Below are 19,144 nucleotides of genomic sequence, written 5' to 3' on the forward strand. Positions count from 1 at the left end.
ACTACAGTATCTATTGAGTTCAATGTTTAAATGTTTTTTTAGTAGACTTATAAACCCCATGTCCCGATCATAACAGGCCCTACAGTATACCTGTATTGTCCTAGGGCTGCTTTGCTAATCAGCTTCATTTTCAATCAGCTTCCAAATATATTGCTACTATCCCCTATAATGCCATAAAAAAAGATGACCATCTCTGCTTCCAAATGGAAGGGAAACACTGGAACTGGTAAGTGAATGACATAAATTTGTTCTTAATGGAGATTGCTGTGTTGAATATCTTAGAAAATGTAAACTACAATTATTTTAATAACACCAAATTTCCACGGTGGGGGTAGCTACTGCCATGTTATAATGTCTAACTGAAGCTTTTATATAAGCTTCTGAGTGCACCAAATGATATTATAGCGGCAACTGAAAAAGTGAGAAGAAGGAAACACAGAATCAAGGCCAGTCTTCCATCTTTTGCTAAACCATCAGTTATTTGTATCTTGTATTTGAGATTTTGAGATCACGCCAATGGTTAAAGAGTTAAGGGCAAGGTTAAAAACAGAGTAGGGAACTTTATTCAGCTGATACAGATTAAATGAGCGTTTGTGTTTTTGCATTTGCAAGTCTTTTTATTCCATCCATCCCTGTGCTCTGGTTTGTTTGTTTGTATGTTTGTGTCGTACCGATGCAGCATGCTGTCCAAACACAACACAATAATGACACCCAGGCATTAGGAGTGTGGCGTTCTGTTAGAGAACGATAAAGAAGCAGAGGAGGAGTTTTGCAGTGAGAAAGGAGGAGGACGGAGTGAGATATTGAGGTGGTAGAGGGAGGGAGAGACTTTGCTGGGTGGAATACTAATCAACCTAGTTCACAGTCTGCAGCAGCCTGGCTGCAGACATATACACACACACATACATATATATATACCCTGGAGTCTCCAATCCAGCACATGCTAAAGCTTGCTCTCCATCACACACACACATTCTGAATGACTGCCTGCCACCATCACATAGCCTGACTCAGATATCAGGATCTTTACCAGTCTCTTCCCGTTGGGGTAAAGTCAGAGGTGAATATTTACACCTTGACCTTCTACCCCCTTTTTTTTTATTTTTGCTTGCTCCAACTTTCCCACTTTTTTTTTTCATTTTCTATCTGTCACCTTCATTGTTTTCGTGAAAACAACTGTCACCGGTTACTTCTTGCAGCTTTCCTCACTTGTTTTTTTTTTTTCTCGTCAACTTTGAATGGGGCTCTGTCCCCGCTGCTGCCGCTCTGAACAATAGAAGTCAAGAGGATCAGCTCTGCCCCATGGCAGGATTATTGGCATCATTAAGTTTCATTTGTGCTGTTTTTTCTTTGCTCCAGTTGAAGCTTTGATCCTTCGTGCCGGAGATTCAGATGGACGTGTGTAGAGCATATTTTGAATCTGTGTACCGACCGGCTGTCATCAGCTTTTGCTTCTCACCAGCATAAAAACACCATTTCTGCATCTCCATCAACTTGGCACGAAGCAATGCAGATGCTCCACAGGTTTTAGATTGTATCTTTCACTATAGCAGTTTGATGTTGGTGCCCGAGACCATTCCTGTGACCATTGTTCCACTAATTGCCAAGTAATCTCTTCCGTCTGAACCCCTAGATGACATGCAGTCCCTCATATCTCCTGTGACCAAAGCTATTCTGGTAGCTTTGTTCATTTTTGCCATTCTGCTGATCCTTTATGTGATTCTATGGTATATCTGCCGTGATGTGGATTGCGACCATGGGATTTGATTTAGCATGTTGGGCAATGGAGTAAAAAAAGGGGGTTTTCCGCACAAGGTAAAAAAAGGGACCATTCACTTGCCAGTGTATGAAAGCCAAGACCTGAAGCTGACCTTCAGAACTCAGGGTGACCTGGTAAGTCATCTTCTCCAATTCACAGTCATATTCTAAATAAAAATGTGACATATGAAGGGTATTTAGATATCACATTAATATTAAACTGCAAGCTTAGTATTTTACAGACAAAATCATTGTACAGGTATGGGACCTATTATCCAGAATGCTCGGGACCTGGGTCTTTCTGGATAATGGGTCTTTCCATTATTTGGATCCTCACACCTCAAGACTACTAAAAAATCATTTAAACATTAAATAAACCCAATAGGCTGGGTTAATAATTAATCTTGTTGGGATCAAGTACAAGATATTGTTTTATTACTATCGAGAAAAAGGAAATCATTTGTAAAATTTTGGATTATTTGATTATAATGGAGTCTTTGGGAGACGGCCTTTTCCGTAATTCAGAACTTTATGGATAACGGGTTTCTTGATCCCATACCTGTACCATAGAGCATTAAAGGTGAATAAATACAATCCTTATTATGAATCAGAAAATACAGCCAAACAGCACTGTTAGAATGAGTCCTCTAGTCCAGATTTTCAACCTGACGGAGCACAAGAATGATTCTCTCCATGAATAACTGATGCTGTACGTGATTCCTTTACTATCACTGAACTCCAAGCTTCTATTTTCTTTTTCTGCGCAGGACCTATCTTAACCCGATTCCACTAGACTCAGACTTGACATGAATGACAAGTTATTGCCATCGTGAGATTCAGAGCCCAGAGCACTGGAGTATTGATCAGTCTTTGAGGAGGGTTGGAGGTCACAAGAGGCAACTGTTGCATGTGTAATCAATATGGAGACTTGTGTGAGATACATGCTTCAGCTTTTGGCTTTTTTTTGGGCAAAATATCAGCTATTTTTCAACTATAACAAAAAAGAATTGACAACCCCCCCATCCCCCCCACACACACACACAATTGAAAAAATAGTTTCTTTAAAGTCATTAAAAATTAGTTTTACACTCTCTTTCTTTCTATATATTATATCTGTATATATTTTTCTATTATTTTCATTTTCAGGGGGGCTTTAAAGTTGTGATACCCAAGTGTGTGCTCTGGAAGCAAGCATACACTGCATTGTAGGGCTGATTTATTTTGTCTTGGAATATTAACAGAGACAGAAAAGGACAGAAGCATGAGAATGATGTGCTCCCTGCATTCATATGCAAGAGATAATATCAGCTCTTTCAAAGAGATGATGAAAAGAAACCCTTGGGATACTGAGAACATTGTAATTGAAACAGCAACCAGTTTATTAGCATGGTTTGAAATTCTGACAGAAGTGATGGTGGGAAATTGTGAACATTTTCCCTTTTAGCATTTGAATTAGATATATATATCTGTGTTTATACAAATAGCTGGTTGAAGATATATAGATAATGTACAGTTTATGCCATAAAAATTCCATTGCAACCTAGTACAGCTATAGGATCCTTTATCCAGAACCTGTAATCCAGAAAGCTCCAAATTACGGAAAGGCCGTCTTCCATAGACTCCATTTTATCCAAATAATCTTAAAAGTTCAGTTTTCTCTGTAATAATAAAACAGTACATTGTACTTGATCCAGACTAAGATCTAATTAATCCTTATTGGAAGCAAAACCAGCCTATTGGGGTTATTTAATGTTTATATGATCTTCTAGTAGTCTTAAGGTATGAAGATCCAATCTACGGAAAGATCCCTTATCCGAAACCCTAGTTCCCATGCATCCTGAATAACAGTTCCCATACCTGTATAAGAAATTTCACTGAGCTATCCATAACATACTGATTTATTAACAATATAATGGAAACTTCGATTTCTGGAAAAAAAAAATAGGAACACCGATGGGAAAAATTATTTTTATTTTTATTTAAAATTTCATGCAAAATGTGTAGCTTTTAAAAGCAAATATCTCCAAGTCTTTTAAAAAAAAAAATCTTAAGGCGAGTGATCTCAGCCAGGAAACTGCAGACCTGTAAGTGTGACATCTTTACAGGCTCTAAAAATGATTTGTAAGAAATTCTACTCTGCAATGAATCTCTGTGCAATCGTTAGTAGCTGTAACAAATGAAGTAATCAGGGAATCCCTGTAATGGGCTTAAGATATTTGGAGTTACTTTAAATGGAAATGTCATTTTATGAATAAATGAATGAATGTATCTTGAGATTCTCAACCAAAAGGAGAGACAACACAGATATATATACATTTACATAAGACATTACACTTCAAGTGCAGTGTGCAGCTAACACATCCAACACTAGCATAATAAGCATGTATTATACAATCTGTGCACTGAACTAATACAATAACATAAGAAATGTATTCATACTTTCTCCGGAAAATCCAATTTAGCCTTATAAATTGACCTTCTGGATCCGTGCATCCAGACTGGAAGCTGCTATAATCTAGTGAGAAGGAGAGGGGGCGGGGGAAGCTGATTCATATTTATATTTTAGTAAAATTTTGCAGGAAAATGTCACTGTACAATTTGTTTTAAAATTCACCTATCATTCCTTGCAACCAATAGATTTTGCAGATTTATATTCAACAATAGGAAAACATACAACATTGACGGATTGTCAATACTAACCACTTTTGGAATTGGAAAACTTAGGCCTATACCCTTGTACATATTGTTCTTCCCTCTGTGTCCTCTCTTGTATTTCAGTCCCAGTTTTCGCTTAGAAGAGTTTGTAATCTTCTTTTGCTAATCTAGAATTACTTTGCATCCCATCACGGAAATCCAATTATTACTGCTGAAATCCTGTGTATTGTACCTTCCCACTGATGTCTAACATTCTTCCGCTACTCTCTTTAACCTTTGCGTTACAGTTGTATTTAGGGTTGCCACCTTTTTCTGGAAAACAATACCGGCCTTCCTATATATTTATGCATTGGGATCAACCATCATTTTTACTGGCAACCCTAGTTGTATTGTAGATCTGCCCATTAGACTCTGCAGTAGTGTTTCATATCACTTTGGGTCTCATAAGTTGAAAGCCGAATGAAAAAAATAAAAAAATAAATAAAAAGGAAATTGCTAAATTTCAATAAAGGCTGGACAAATTTGCCCCAGGGCAGTAACCCATGTCAACCAATCAGATGTTTGTTTTCAATGTTCTACCTGCAGCTGGCTCAAAAAATCTAAGCTCTGACTGGTTGCTATGGGTTACTGCCCAGGTACAAATTTGCCCTTCAATTACCCACATCAATACTCCAAAACCTGTTGAGTCCATATGGGAGTCAATGGCAGATGTTTGTAACCTTCATGATGTTCGAGTATTTTTCGGTGAGTTTCACTCGATCAATTCGAGCAAATCCAGTTTTTTACCGCGGAAAACGCAATCAATTCGAGTAGTCCAGTTTTTCACCCCCACTGGACTGATTTGAGTTTTTTACATTCAAGTTTTTTCTTAAATTAGAGACCATTCCAGTTGTGAGTTCATTCAAGGTCTAAAAAAGCTCACAAAGCTCTAAAATTCAACCTTTGATAAATAAAGGTCATCTTTAGGGACCTTGATCTTTGTGGTCCCCCAACTAACAGATTAGGAATCTGTTTTGAGGTCTCACTAGGCCTCTTCCTTTTTTGTTTAAGGGGCTGTAAACCTTCTTATTACTTCTGTTCAGTTGTTTTCAGATTGCTCACCATAAATAAAGACTTTTTTCAATTGCTTTCCATTTTTTTTAAACTTTTTACTGTTTTTCCAAATGTTAAGTTTACAGTTTAATGTCCCATCTCAGGTTTTTCAGTCTGACATCAGTGATCCAAGAACAGATTCTGAACTGTTAAATTTGCTACATTTAGTTGATTTCTCAGCAGCATCTGTGGAATATGAGCAACTATTGTATCAATTCTAACAGCTGCCTTTAATGAAACTCATGGATTCTGCTCAGCAGGGACCAAAATAAGAAATGCATCGACTAAATGTATCCATTTAGAACAGGTCCAGAGTCAATGCCCCCCCTGCTGCTTTAGAAAGACAAGGTGAAAAATGAAACTTTTACAGTTTAATATTAAAGGAGACATTTTACATAACCTTCATATTCAGTTATATGATTAATCTTTCCTCAAACTATGTAATGATGCAGAAAAAAAAGTTTTCAAATGCATTTTACCTGCTAAAAGTGTCATTATATCGGAGCTGCAATGAGAACCACTCAGGTCAGAAGCTGGGCTGAAATGAGAGGTGGGAGTGTCTGTTCATTCTCTCACAGGAAATGGTCACAACACTGATTGACAGGCTGAATTCAGCTGTAGCTTAGAAAACCCTTCCCATCTCCCTGCCTGTGCGTCTGTTCCCAGTCTGCACATAGCTTTATCTTTATAAACTTTAATCTCTAACCTACTGGGGTACATTTTACAGATCTTGTTTCAACCTACCAGCCACCCCCTGTACCTCCTGTTAAATTAGCAGAAACACTATAGACATAAGAAAAATTTAAAAAAAAAAACAAAACATATAGACATAGGATAATGCAATCAATAGATCTGAAACTGGAGTAAATAGGTTTGTGAATTTGGTGTTAGATAATTTTTCTGTAAATATTTTCTTCCATATTAACTGAATTTGGGGCTAACTCCACATATCTGAATGCCACTTTGTTATACTGGTTGAGGAAGTGGTGGGTGTGGCCTTATAAATGGCCTGCTCAGACTGCAGAGGAAAGAGTAGAAGTTGTACCTTCAGTAGTGCACCCAACTGCCCAGAGTGAACACGAACTGTAGCAAGGACAGGAGAGAGGCCACATCCTCTCCAGGAGAGTCCAGAGTGGGATCCCCGCAGCAGCCACCTGAGTTGTCCTGACCAGAACCATCACACAGAGACTCTCCATTCGCAGCAGCATTTCTGGGTGGCACTATTACCTCAATCACCACCATTTCCCCACATGTCCTCTCCCGCAGGTCCTTAAGGATCTCTTGTTGTTGCTGTCACAAATCCCACAGCTGTAGAGACTTCGCACGGCAGAGAAAAAACACCAAGTGGAGCCGCAGAGCCTGGTCTGGCTTGGACTGATGGTTCCGTGGAAGCGTGCGTTCCTGGGGCTCACTCCCTTGCAGCAGTCTTAAGAGCACGGTGTTTCTGCTGGAGGCGCTTGCTCGCTCATGGAGAAAGCTGGATGAGGATGAGCGCAGCAGCCCTGAGAAGGACCCAGGCGTGATTGACGTGACATCAGAAACCAGCGCCTCCCAAGTCTGCATGCCCACTCCTTCTTAATGGCTGCCGCTCGCTGGAAAAAAGAGAGAGAAAAAAAGAGTGAACCGGCGGCTCTTCTGGTAGGCTGTATGGATCAGAGCACAGGAAATGAAGAAAAAGGGAGGAACGTCATAACAAATCAATGATTGCAAGGAAAGTGGACCCAAAAGGTATATACAACAACACATGATATTCAGTTTTATTGCAAAAAGAATGGATTAAGCAAGAGTAAAAAAAAGTATGGTATATGTCCCCTTTAAAAACAGTCACAAATAGAAAGTAACTGGAAAAAGTCTTTATTTCTGATGAATTATCTGAAAACAACTGAACTGAAAAGTGGTGGAAGGTGAACAACCCAAATGTTGTGTATGCAGGTAGGACAACAACACTGGTGAACTTTCTTCTACATTTAATGACCAGACGGTGTTTACATATTATAGGCAGTGTCTTCAGCAATGAACTGGTGTGGCATTATGACATTTTGTAATGTGGAGCAGGAGCAGATTTATTCTATTAGCATTTTCCTTCCTTTAAGAAAACTTATTTTTTTTGAAACTCAAATGTTTTGAGCAATGGGCACATTTATCAAAGCATCTATTGCTTTTCATCAGTCTGTTACATTGATTGATTGACTACGTTCAGCTACTTTGACTCCATTCTGTGCTGCTGAGCTCTAACACTACTGAATAAATAAGCCCCAATGAAATGATTGCATTCAAATTAACATAATGCTTAACATGTTGAAAAAGCTATTTCTGTACCATGATGTATTGTAACCAAATGGTAACCATCAGGACCAAACTTTAATAAATCAATCCGCTTACTTTTTTATGTGAAAAAAAAAAAAAAAGTAAATGCTAACCCAAGGGCATTAATAAAAGCTAATTTCCTAGGGAATATTGGAACTGTGGCTGCATTGGTAGATTAGGTCAGGCTTATCAGTATACAATAGGATTTCTGATTATGGTTTGATGCTGGAGTCATGTGAGACATTGAGAGCCCAGTGACCAATATATTGCTGCAATAAGGTGATACTTGTATTATTAGATATTATTTGTTCCTTTGGCTCTAACAATTGTCAGCAAATTCACCCATACACAGCTAGTGCAAATGTTGAATCACACACCATCTGCAGGCTAAAGTTTTACTCAGAGCTGCATAGAATCAGACATTCCAAATAGGAACTATTAAAACAGTGACCAAAGAGCTGTCCCTGATGTATACAGGCAAAACTGCAATTCTGTTTTTATTTCTCATAATGTGTAAGCTAGTATTATCCAATACCCCTACTTATTTATGGTCCAATTAATCTATCTACACACATATATATATATATATATATATATATATATATATATATATATATATATATATATATATATATATATATATATATATATATATATATATATATATATATATAGTGAATAAAGTACCCCCTCTTGTAAAATATAAGGATATTATAAGTTACCGAGGAGTTTCATGACCATATAAAAGTACGAGGCCGAAGGCCGAGTGTTTTTATACAGGTCATGGAACTCCAAGGTAACTTCTAATACCCTCATATTTTGCAACTGGGCGTACTTTATTTATTATAATACACAAGTTTCAGTGAGTCATGTGACAGAAATGACATCAGAACTCACCGTTTATAACTGATGACATCAGAACTCACCGTTTATAAGGATATAATTTACAAGATATTCATGGCTTTTGTGTATTATATATATTTACATACATACATATATAAATATATATATATATATTTTTTTTTTTTCCAGGTGTTTATCCGCACCCTGACTTAATTATGTGGGTGCTTAATCCAAACAATAATTAATAGCAATAGAAGAGATCAATCCTTGATAAAGGTCCAAAAGTGGGCTGAAACGTTGGAAAACACAGTGAAATAAACTATAACTAATAAGAAAACTTGGAGTGCTGATCTCTTCTATTGCTATATATATATACATAAAATATTACATAAAAGCCATGAATATCTTTTAAATTATATCCTTATAAACGGGGAGTACTGATGTCATCAATTATAAACGGTGAGTAGTGATGTCATTTTTGTCACATAACTCACTTAAACCTGTGTCTTATAATAAAGTACCCTCTTTTGTAAATTATAAGGATATTAGAAGTCATCTCGGAGTTCCATGACCTTATATGGTCTTGAAACTCCTCTGTAACTCATAATATCCTTAGAATTTGCAAAAGGGGGTATCTCCATACCTTAAGTTTATTAAAAAAAACATCTAAACATTAACTTAACAGGCTGGTTTTGCTTCCAATAAGGATTAATTATATCTTAGTTGGGATCAAGTACAAGGCACAGTTTTATTAATATAGAGAAAAAGGAAAATCATTTTTTAAAATTAGAATTATTTGCTTAAAATGGAGATGGGCATCCTGTAATTCAGAGCTTTCTGGATAACAGGTTTCCGGATAATGGGTCCCATACCTGTATGTTATATATATATATATATATATATATATATATATATATATATATATATATATATATATATATATATATATATATATATATATTTTTTTTTTATATATATATATATAGTGAATAAAGTACCCCCTCTTGTAAAATATAAGGATATTATAAGTTACCGAGGAGTTTCATGACCATATAAAAACACGAGGCCGAAGGCCGAGTGTTTTTATACAGGTCATGGAACTCCGAGGTGACTTCTAATATCCTTATATTTTGCAACTGGGGGTACTTTATTTATTATAATACACAAGTTTCACTGAGTCATGTGACACAAATGACATCAGAACTCACCGTTTATAACTGATGACATCAGAACTCACCGTTTATAAGGATATAATTTACAAGATATTCATGGCTTTTGTGTATTATATAGTGAATAAAGTACCCCCTCTTGTAAAATATAAGGATATTATAAGTTACCGAGGAGTTTCATGACTATATAAAAACACGAGGCCGAAGGCCGAGTGTTTTTATAAAGGTCATGGAACTCCGAGGTAACTTCTAATATCCTCATATTTTACAACTGGGGGTACTTTATTTATTATAATACACAAGTTTCACTGAGTCATGTGACACAAATGACATCAGAACTCACCGTTTATAACTGATGACATCAGAACTCACCGTTTATAAGGATATAATTTACAAGATATTCATGGCTTTTGTGTATTATATATATATATATATATATATATATATATATATATATATATATATATAATTATATACACAACATATAAATTATATATGCATAATATTTTAAAAGTGAAATTATATCTTGGTGCATTAGTTTTGCAGAAGGCCTAAGACAACAGAGATAATCACATCAGGCCCACATGTTACGGTTTCCTAGAAAAGCTAATGAGATTACTTTCCATATTATACAGCACCTGGTGGTGCAATAGCTGTGAACCTATATGCAAGTTCCATGGCATTCATGCCTGCTGCTGCAACATGACAACAAATGAAAGTGAAGTGCAATATTTTAGTTCCAGGACACATAAAATATACAGTTGATTATTAATGAAGACGTGTGATCAAACAAGAGCAGCCCAGTTACATTGCCATGATCCACTGACCCGCCCCATTTAACCAGTCCTTTAATTACATTATATTTAACCAATTAGTTCATTTATTCTTATTGACTGGATGTGGATAAAACAATAGGTAATCATTAACTTAGCCTACAGCATTACACCAGAATTACTCGTACAACAGAGTACCAATATATTGCATAATCAATAGGAGCAGCCAACTGAATACTATGATGCAGACCATTCAGTATCCAAGCAATGTACCATGCCTTACTGTATTTAATTGCAAAGATGTTCAACTAGAAGGTTTGGATTGGTGTGTCCTAAATCAGTAAGAATTGTTACAAGTAGCACCCTTTTGCCTTACATTTATCCTCCTGGAGGTAAAATCTTTGGTGGTTTTCATTCTTTATTTTTAGTTCCATTTCACCCTGACTGTTTTTGTTTACTCTGCTATCATATATGGCTACCAGAAAACGACGGTGACGTGACTTGCAGTTAACTCATTCCAAAGAAGACTGTCTTAAATATAGAATATGCCAAGGACTATACCCATTTATAATTTAAGCAATGAAAGAAGTTGCACATTTTAAGGGGGCGATGTATCAACACTTTTTTTTTACTAAACTCCGAATTTATATTTTTGGCGCAAAACTCAGTTTTTTTTTAAAAAAAACTTTTTCGAGATTTAATAAAGTCTGATGCTGCAAAAAGCCTGAATCCGAAAATCCTCCATCTCAAGTCAATGGAAGAGATCCATATCCTATTTTGTAGTTTCTGTGGTCTGCAATGGAATTAGCCTGAAAATCCGACCATTTTGTGCAAAATCGGAAAAATCAAGTGATTCAGGCAAAACCCCCGAAAAATGATACGATTCGGGTTTTCACTCGAGTTTTCACTTGAGTTTTTTACCCAAACCGATTAAATCGAGCTTATTTAATAATAAATAAGGTAAAATCGGATATTGGAGTTTGTTTATGGTTTTTTTATTTTAAAAAATGAGATAAATTCGGATTTTAGTAAATAACCCTCACCATGTTTGCTGAGCTTCCAGTTTTGATTAAGCTAAACTCACAAATTTGCATGAGAGATTCGAAAGCTTGAATTTCAAAGATTTATTAAGCACAACAATTTTTATTTAAAAGTCGTTGGGAGTTGTCATAGGCAAAAAGTTAAAGGAAAACTATACCTCCAGAATGAATACTTTACCAACTGAGTGGCATATTAAAGAATAACCTATAAAGTAGCATATTAGAGAAGCTTACCAAACTGGAGTATACATATCAGTAAATATTGCCCTTTAACCTCTCTTACCTTGAGTCACCATTTTGTGATGGTCTGTGTGCTGCCTCAGAGATCATCTGACCAGAAATACTGCAGCTCTAACTGTAACAGGAAGAAGTGTGGAAGCAAAAGGCTTTGTCCAGTAATTAGCTCATTTGATCTGACATTGGTTTGTTTGTGCGCACTGTAAATTGTAAGAACCCAGTAGCGACCCATAGTAATTAAAATGTCAATTTTCTATATAGGATTACCCAATGGCACATACTGCTAGAAAAGCAAATTTTTATGAAAATGGTTGATTTAGGTGAAGCAGATGGACTGTTTTATACAATATATATTTATGCAGACCTGAGTTGTTTGGGAGCTATAGTTTTCCTTTAAGCGTCTTTTTCAAATCCAGTTTATCAAATGTTTTTAGCTTATAAACTCACAAATTCAAGGTATTCGAGTTTTTATTCAATCTAGATTTTATATTTGGTTTTTTAAAAAATAAGCAAATATTCAAGTTTTTTTTAATATGAGTGTATTTGAAGTAGAAAAAAACTCAAAAATTACACAAATGCAAATTTAGCTAAATAGGCCCTGTGTATTATCCTTAATTACTTTAAGTACTGGCTAAATATTCGAGATCATTTACTGTGACTCATGAAGGGTAATGCAATGAAAGTCATAAGTATATAGATTTACAAAATGATGGGCCAGATTCAATTTGATGAGAAAAACATATCTCCTAATTCAATTGCAGATTTTCTCATAGAGCCAATGAGAAAAACGTATGTTTCAAATTGATTTCCTATGATTTGAAATATTGAAAACGATATTAAAGTCTATGGTAACAAAAGCTGAATTAGTTGAGCTTTCTCTCCTCAAATTGAATCGTGCCCAAATTTTCACGTGAAAACTATAAAACAAGATTTTCTTATGGGATTGAAACTGACCCTGTGAATGAAAATTCACATACTGTGCATAGTTCACCGTTTTATTTCATCTACGTCTATGTTTTTCTATTTTGAAATGTATAAATTCTTCTGATTTCACAATAATTTGGACTTATTCCTAGCCGCTACAGAAGGCAGAAGCATTAACAGTACAAAGTGTTCCATAAATATGGTGTGAAGCTTTCTGAAAATTTTTTTCATTAGTCTGTACTCATTTTGGCTCCCTGCAGCCTTAGTACAATTTACAGCTCAGTTTGGTCCACAGAATAAAATATATTGTAGGCTGTGTATTAACTGGCCAATACAGTATATCAAACTGATAAAATGAGACTTTCAGCTGAGTGTGAGTTTCTTTAAAGCGTAATATCTAGGAAACCTGATTGCAACTAATATATGACCTCAAGATTACAAAAATGACAACATTTGTATTTTTCATGCACCCATATAATTTTGCCTTATCAATGTTAATCATTTAGGTAAATGGCCAGAATCTGTACTAGTTTAAAGGGATACTGTCATGGGAAAAAACATTTTTTTCAAAATTAATTGGTTAAAAGTGCTGCTCCAGCAGAATTCTGCACTTAAATCCATTTCTCAAAAGAGCAGAATTGATACATTTAGTTGATACTTTTCTTATCTTTGTCCCTGCTGAGCAGAATCTCTGGGTTTCATTACAGGCAGCTGTTAGAATTGATACAATAGTTGCTAATACTCCAGGAATGCTCCTGAGAAATGTATCAACTCAATGTTGCAAAATTGTAGCAGTTAACTTTAAACTTAGATTTTGGAAAAACAGTTAAAATAAATAAATAATGGAATGTAATTGAAAAGAGTCTTTATTTCTGGGGAACTATCTGAAAACAACTGAACTGGAAGGTTTGGAAGGCGAACAACCCCTTTAAACAGCACTTTATGGATATAAGAATGATGAGAAAATAAGGATACAGATATAGTACAAACAAATAGAACACCATTTCATACACTGAATATACATTTAATAGGTGTATTAAAAAAAGATTGTTGGTCATACAGGTATGGGACCTGTTATCCAGAATGATCAGAACCTGGGGTTTTCCAGATAACTGATCTTTCTGTAATTTAGCTGATCTTTCTAATAACTGATCTTTCTGTAATTTCATACCTTAAGGAACAAATGTAATCAGTGAACAGCCTCTTTGAAATCTTTAGATAACTGCCACTCTGGTTGTTAAAAGGTTAACAGTAAGGCTTTAGTATCCCCCTAATCACTTAGAAATCCTTCTCCTCCTCTAACCCACTCTGCCTCCTCCCTCAGAAATTGGCTGTTGATTTATGAGCATGCTCAGTTCTTCTCAGCTTAGATTACTAAACACACCCTCTTGTCCAACAGCCAGTGAAGAGATAGCATTGCTGGTTACCATAGAAACTCTGCTCTAGCTGTCTTATTCTATTTTTTCTCCTAACCACCTCTCCTGAGCTCAGCTTAACTATTACAGTGCTCAGCCCCAGCAGTACTTTTTATCAAAGTATGCTGTGCCTGTGTAAACCTGCATTCTGCATTGCATGACCTTGAAAGCTACATGTCCTGTTTGCAGATGTCAATGTTACTGATGATGTGTCAGAGGAAAAATGGCTGCCAGGTGAAAGCTGCTATTTGTTATAGGAAAATGTGATGGCACTGGCAAGTGGAGGAGGTGTAAGCAGTACAAAGGATGTAGCTTGGGTGGGAAAGTTATGCCCAACTTATATACATGGTAGGAAAATGTAGGCTTTACATGTCCTTTAAAGGGGACCCGTCACCCAAAAAAATTATTCGAAATCCTATTTTATCAGATTAGTCAAGGAATATGAACTTTAACTACACTATATAAATTATTTAAATCTTGATTCCTTCAGTCTGGGATTTCAAAATTATAGCAAGCAGGCAGCAGCCATTTTGTGGACACTGTTATTAAGAAAAGCCTTGCATCATCTCAGAATCTTGTTTGTGCACCAGAATGGGGGACCCGATGTCCATCCCCATGCCCTGACCACACAATTATATGGTAAAGAGAACTGGGGGAATGTGTGGGGAGCAGTGACATCTAAGAAGTGCTGAATTGAAAGTGAAAGTAATTGTCTGCCCCGCCTCTATGCCACGGGCATAGAGGAGGGGCAGACATTATTTGATTGACAGCTGAAATTTTTAAATGAGCTTACAACAGCTATGAATGCTTAAATAAAAAATAGAAATTGGATTTCATGTTTAATTTGAAAAGGACTTTTATTATACAGATTTTTGTGTCTGGGTGACAGGTCCACTTTAAGTAGATTATATAATCATGTAAACATTAAATAAACCCAATAGGCTGGTTTTGCTTCCAATGAGGATTAATTATATCTTAGTTCGGATCAAGTACAAGGTACTGTTTTATTATTACAGAGAAAAGGGAAATTTTTAAAAATGTTTATTATTTAAAAATGGAGTCTATGGGACATCATTCGGAGCATTCTGGATAACAGATTCCATACCTGTATATGAATTAAGGCTTCTTTGTAGAAGCATCATGGGTGTCCCTATTAGCAACAATTTATAACTTCATTCTTATCTGCCATTTAAAAAAAAAAACGATAGCTTTTCTCTTTCTTTGTCATCCATTTGATTTTTTACGTATATATTTTATTATTTGTTTTATTTGAATATTTTTAATTTCGTGTTTTTGTTCATTTTGAATTAGCACACTCATTTGTTACCATGTTTCTGAAACTGCAGGGTTGTAGTAATCATGTTATTTTCTTTTTGCATTGTGAAAAACTCCAATAAAATATTTGAACACATGAAAAAAAGACCATACCAGCTGAAGTCCCCCAGCCTTTTATTCTTAGTGTAATTTGTGACCGATGCTATTCTTCCAGCCATGGTTCCCTCTTTGCAATCTGTGTGTTTCATTGAGCTATGAGGACAGATTTACAGTGAGTGACCAGATGGTAAGGACTCTTAGCAAGAAAGTTAGAATTACAAACTATATGACATTCAACTCTCAACATATACGGTGATATTTGCTTGAAGTATTTTCCTAGGAATGCAACATTTCTACAATACTCTGAAAAAAAACGTTGCTAAGATCATAAGCCACTGTATTTTATGCAAATACAGTTAACCTAGAGGTAAGCATAATCGGACAGAAAATGCCAGTTTTTGACCAAACTGGCAACCTGTTGGCCTGTTTATGTTCCAAAATGGATGCCCTCCCAGATCAAAATCTGGTTCGCACTTGCGTAGATATTAATAAGGAAGGTAGAAAATGTTGTTGGGTGATGGCTACATTAGAGTTGATGGGTCCTCATGGGCTCCCAGTGTAATTCAATAATTGTGGCTAAACAATGGGTATAATTTGTCCTAGTTTCAATCATTTAATACATATGGCCAAATCAGGGCTGTCCAACTGGAGGCCAGTGGGTTAAATGTGGCCCTCCAAATCACTTGTATGGCCCCAGTCTGCTCTAGGGCTCCATAGACTTCATTGTATGACATCATAATTTTAATATAATCTGGCCCTCTAATATGCTGTATGCAAATTAATCTTCCCACTACATACAATAAACTGGACAACACTGAGCTAGATAATAATAACATGCTATCAATATTAAAAGTTATCTATATTGTACAGTATAAAAATGCTAAATATAAAAGCCTCTACTTGCTGGTAGTCTTGAGTTGCCAGGAAAGTCAATATCCTGTACAAAGTTATTTTGGTGGTGCATTATTCTTAAATTCCTTTCTATACACAGCTATATTTTTCCATTATATTACCCTCTTGAGTTTTTTAAAATATTCGTATTTTAACCTGTAACAACGGGAGTCCCTGAGATGTCTCATAAAATTGTCATAGCGCTAAGCCTTTGAGGTTTATTTAGTTAGGAAGCACTGTACTTTTTGTTGTAATGAATATAAATGGCAAGTGATATTCAAATGACATTTGAAAACAGTTTTAGTTTCATTTACCCTTTAAGACATGTTGGTTCTTCATGTAAAGTCGTGAGCCATTCCAATGGAAGTCAGTGAGTAAATAAGTGTCCGCTGGTAAAGACTTCATTTTTAGAAGCAGATTTGTTGAACCCAACCCGCTGAATATTTTCTTAAATGAGGTAGTTAGATTGCCATTTTGGAGCAGTATTTCCAATACACTTGCAGAATTCCATACACTGTAAAAGCAAAATGTTCAGCTTTCTGGTAAAACAAGTGTCTGATGAATATTCATATTCACTTTTTAGTGCATTAGTCAGGTATGGGCTGAAGGCTTAAAGCATTTTATGAAATGTAACGAGGCTTCACATACTATGTACAATGACAGAAGACGCAGATCACAAGAGATAACAGTCTTGTTCCTAAAGGATAATGGAAGTTTTTTGTAGCATTGGAGCGTTTCCCTGAGAAAAAAAAATAAACGTTGACCGACAATTGGTATTTCTGTGTTCTTCTTAGCAGGTCGGAGTCCATTTCTCTCTCAAAGTTGAATGTCAGCTTAATTTGAACCTCTGTTAAGTGTTTTGGAAATGTAAAAAATGATGAGAAAGTGTGTTTGAAGAGCATCTGGTCAAACAACAACAATCCCAAAATGAACCTGCACAAAATAGAAACATTCTCAGCAAATCTATATTTAAACAAAAATGCAAAGTGTTCTGCAGTTTCCAGGTGCTGGCACTTACAATAAGGTTAAAATGGCCATTACATCATGAATAAATATGAATTTGTGCACACTAATATTAGTTTGAGTGAATATATAAAAAAGTAAATAAGGGCACTGAGCTCCCAAATTGGAATTCTGGCTAAAAATATTCTTTTAGCAAATAGTATTTTTATTTAAATTGTATTGCTTATTTACAAGTTGTTAAAGGAATAGTTCAGTGTGAAAATAAAAACTGGGTAAATAGACAGGCTGTGCAAAATAAAAAATGTTTCTAATATAGTTAGTTAGCCAAAAATGAAATATATAAAGGCTGGAGTGAACAGATGTCTAATAAAACAGCCAGAATCCAACTTTCTGCTTTTCAGCTCTATAACTCTGAGTTAGTCAGCGACTTGAAGGGGAGCCACATGGTACATTTCTGTTCAGTGAGTTTGTAATTGATCCTCAGCATTCAGCTCAGATAAAAAAGCAACAGATATGACCCATGTGGCCCCCCCTCAAGTCTCTGATTGGTTACTGCCTGGTAGCCAGGGTAACCAGTCAGTGTAAACCAAGAGAGCTGAAAAGCAGGAAGTTGGGTTCTGACTGACATGTTATACATCAAATCACTCCAGCCTTTATACATTACATTTTTGGCTAACCAACTATATTAGAAACATTTTTTATTTTGCACAGCCTATCTATTTACCCAGTTTTTATTTTTACACTGAACAATTCCTTTAAATCTTTCCTATAATTTTAATATTATGGACAGAGCAGGCCCGATGCATTCAGGGAACTGATACATGAGGCCGCATATGTGGGCCTCATGTAAAAAGGCAATATATTATTTGCAGATTTGATTTTATTACATTCATCTTTATATCTGATTAAAGGTGACCTGTCACCCCAAAAAAATATTCAAAATTCTGTTTTATCACCCTAGTCAAGTAAAATGAACTTTAATTACACTATATAAATTTTTTGAATCTTGTTTCCATCAGTCTGGGAATTCGTTATTCCCGCCCCTAATTTGCATATGCAAATTCAGATTTGGTTCGGCCAGGCAGAAGGATTCGGCCGAATCCGAATCCTGCTGAAAAAGGCCGAATCCTGGCCGAATCCTGAACCGAATCCTGGATTAGGTGCATCCCTAACATTTATTCTCCTTTAAGGTGTGTGTTTTGTTCATATTTATTACATATGATGGCCCCATGATGGGCATTTTACAATATAGATGGACTTTTGCACCTGGAGGTACTTGAGTAGTTCCAGTCTGGGCATGCTACATAGGTCGACTTCATAGCACAACTACTGACTTAATCCTGTATAGGCTGCCATATGAGGGCAGACTTAAACTACCAATTTGGGTCCTGTAGCAAGTAAGTTGCCCTTTAGCAACTTATCTGCCCTCAAATGGGCCTTCCCAACTGATATTTGGCCAAAAATGTTTATTGGGCAGGTTTGGTTTGGTTTTTCTATTGGATCAAGGAATGTATTCCAATCCGACTGTGTGTTGATCCGATGGCCGGCATAGCAGCAATTATGATCCGATTATTGGCCCTCTGATCTCAAGGAGGGCATAATGGTGATAAATCACCAGCTTTGTGACCTCACCAGCTTTAGTGCTACGAAAGCCTACTCTCTGTATATAAAAGCAATGCTGGGTTGCCCTGCTGAAGGCTATG

General features: G+C 36.0%; 1 protein-coding gene across 2 annotated transcripts in view; it reads left to right on the forward strand.

The window, feature by feature from the left end:
- Positions 1-948: 948 nt before the first annotated feature.
- The window catches only part of dhrsx.L (dehydrogenase/reductase (SDR family) X-linked L homeolog), a 207,637-nt gene continuing 189,441 nt past the window's right edge, over positions 949-19,144 (forward strand). For both annotated transcript variants that reach the window (XM_041581031.1, XM_041581032.1), the window contains exon 1: positions 949-1,893. In XM_041581031.1, coding sequence (XP_041436965.1) covers positions 1,774-1,893 — 120 coding nt within the window. In that variant the 5' untranslated portion in view covers positions 949-1,773. The remainder of the gene's footprint in view (positions 1,894-19,144) is intronic.

Source organism: Xenopus laevis, chromosome 2L (genome assembly GCF_017654675.1).
Source record: "Xenopus laevis strain J_2021 chromosome 2L, Xenopus_laevis_v10.1, whole genome shotgun sequence".
NCBI lineage: Eukaryota > Metazoa > Chordata > Amphibia > Anura > Pipidae > Xenopus > Xenopus laevis.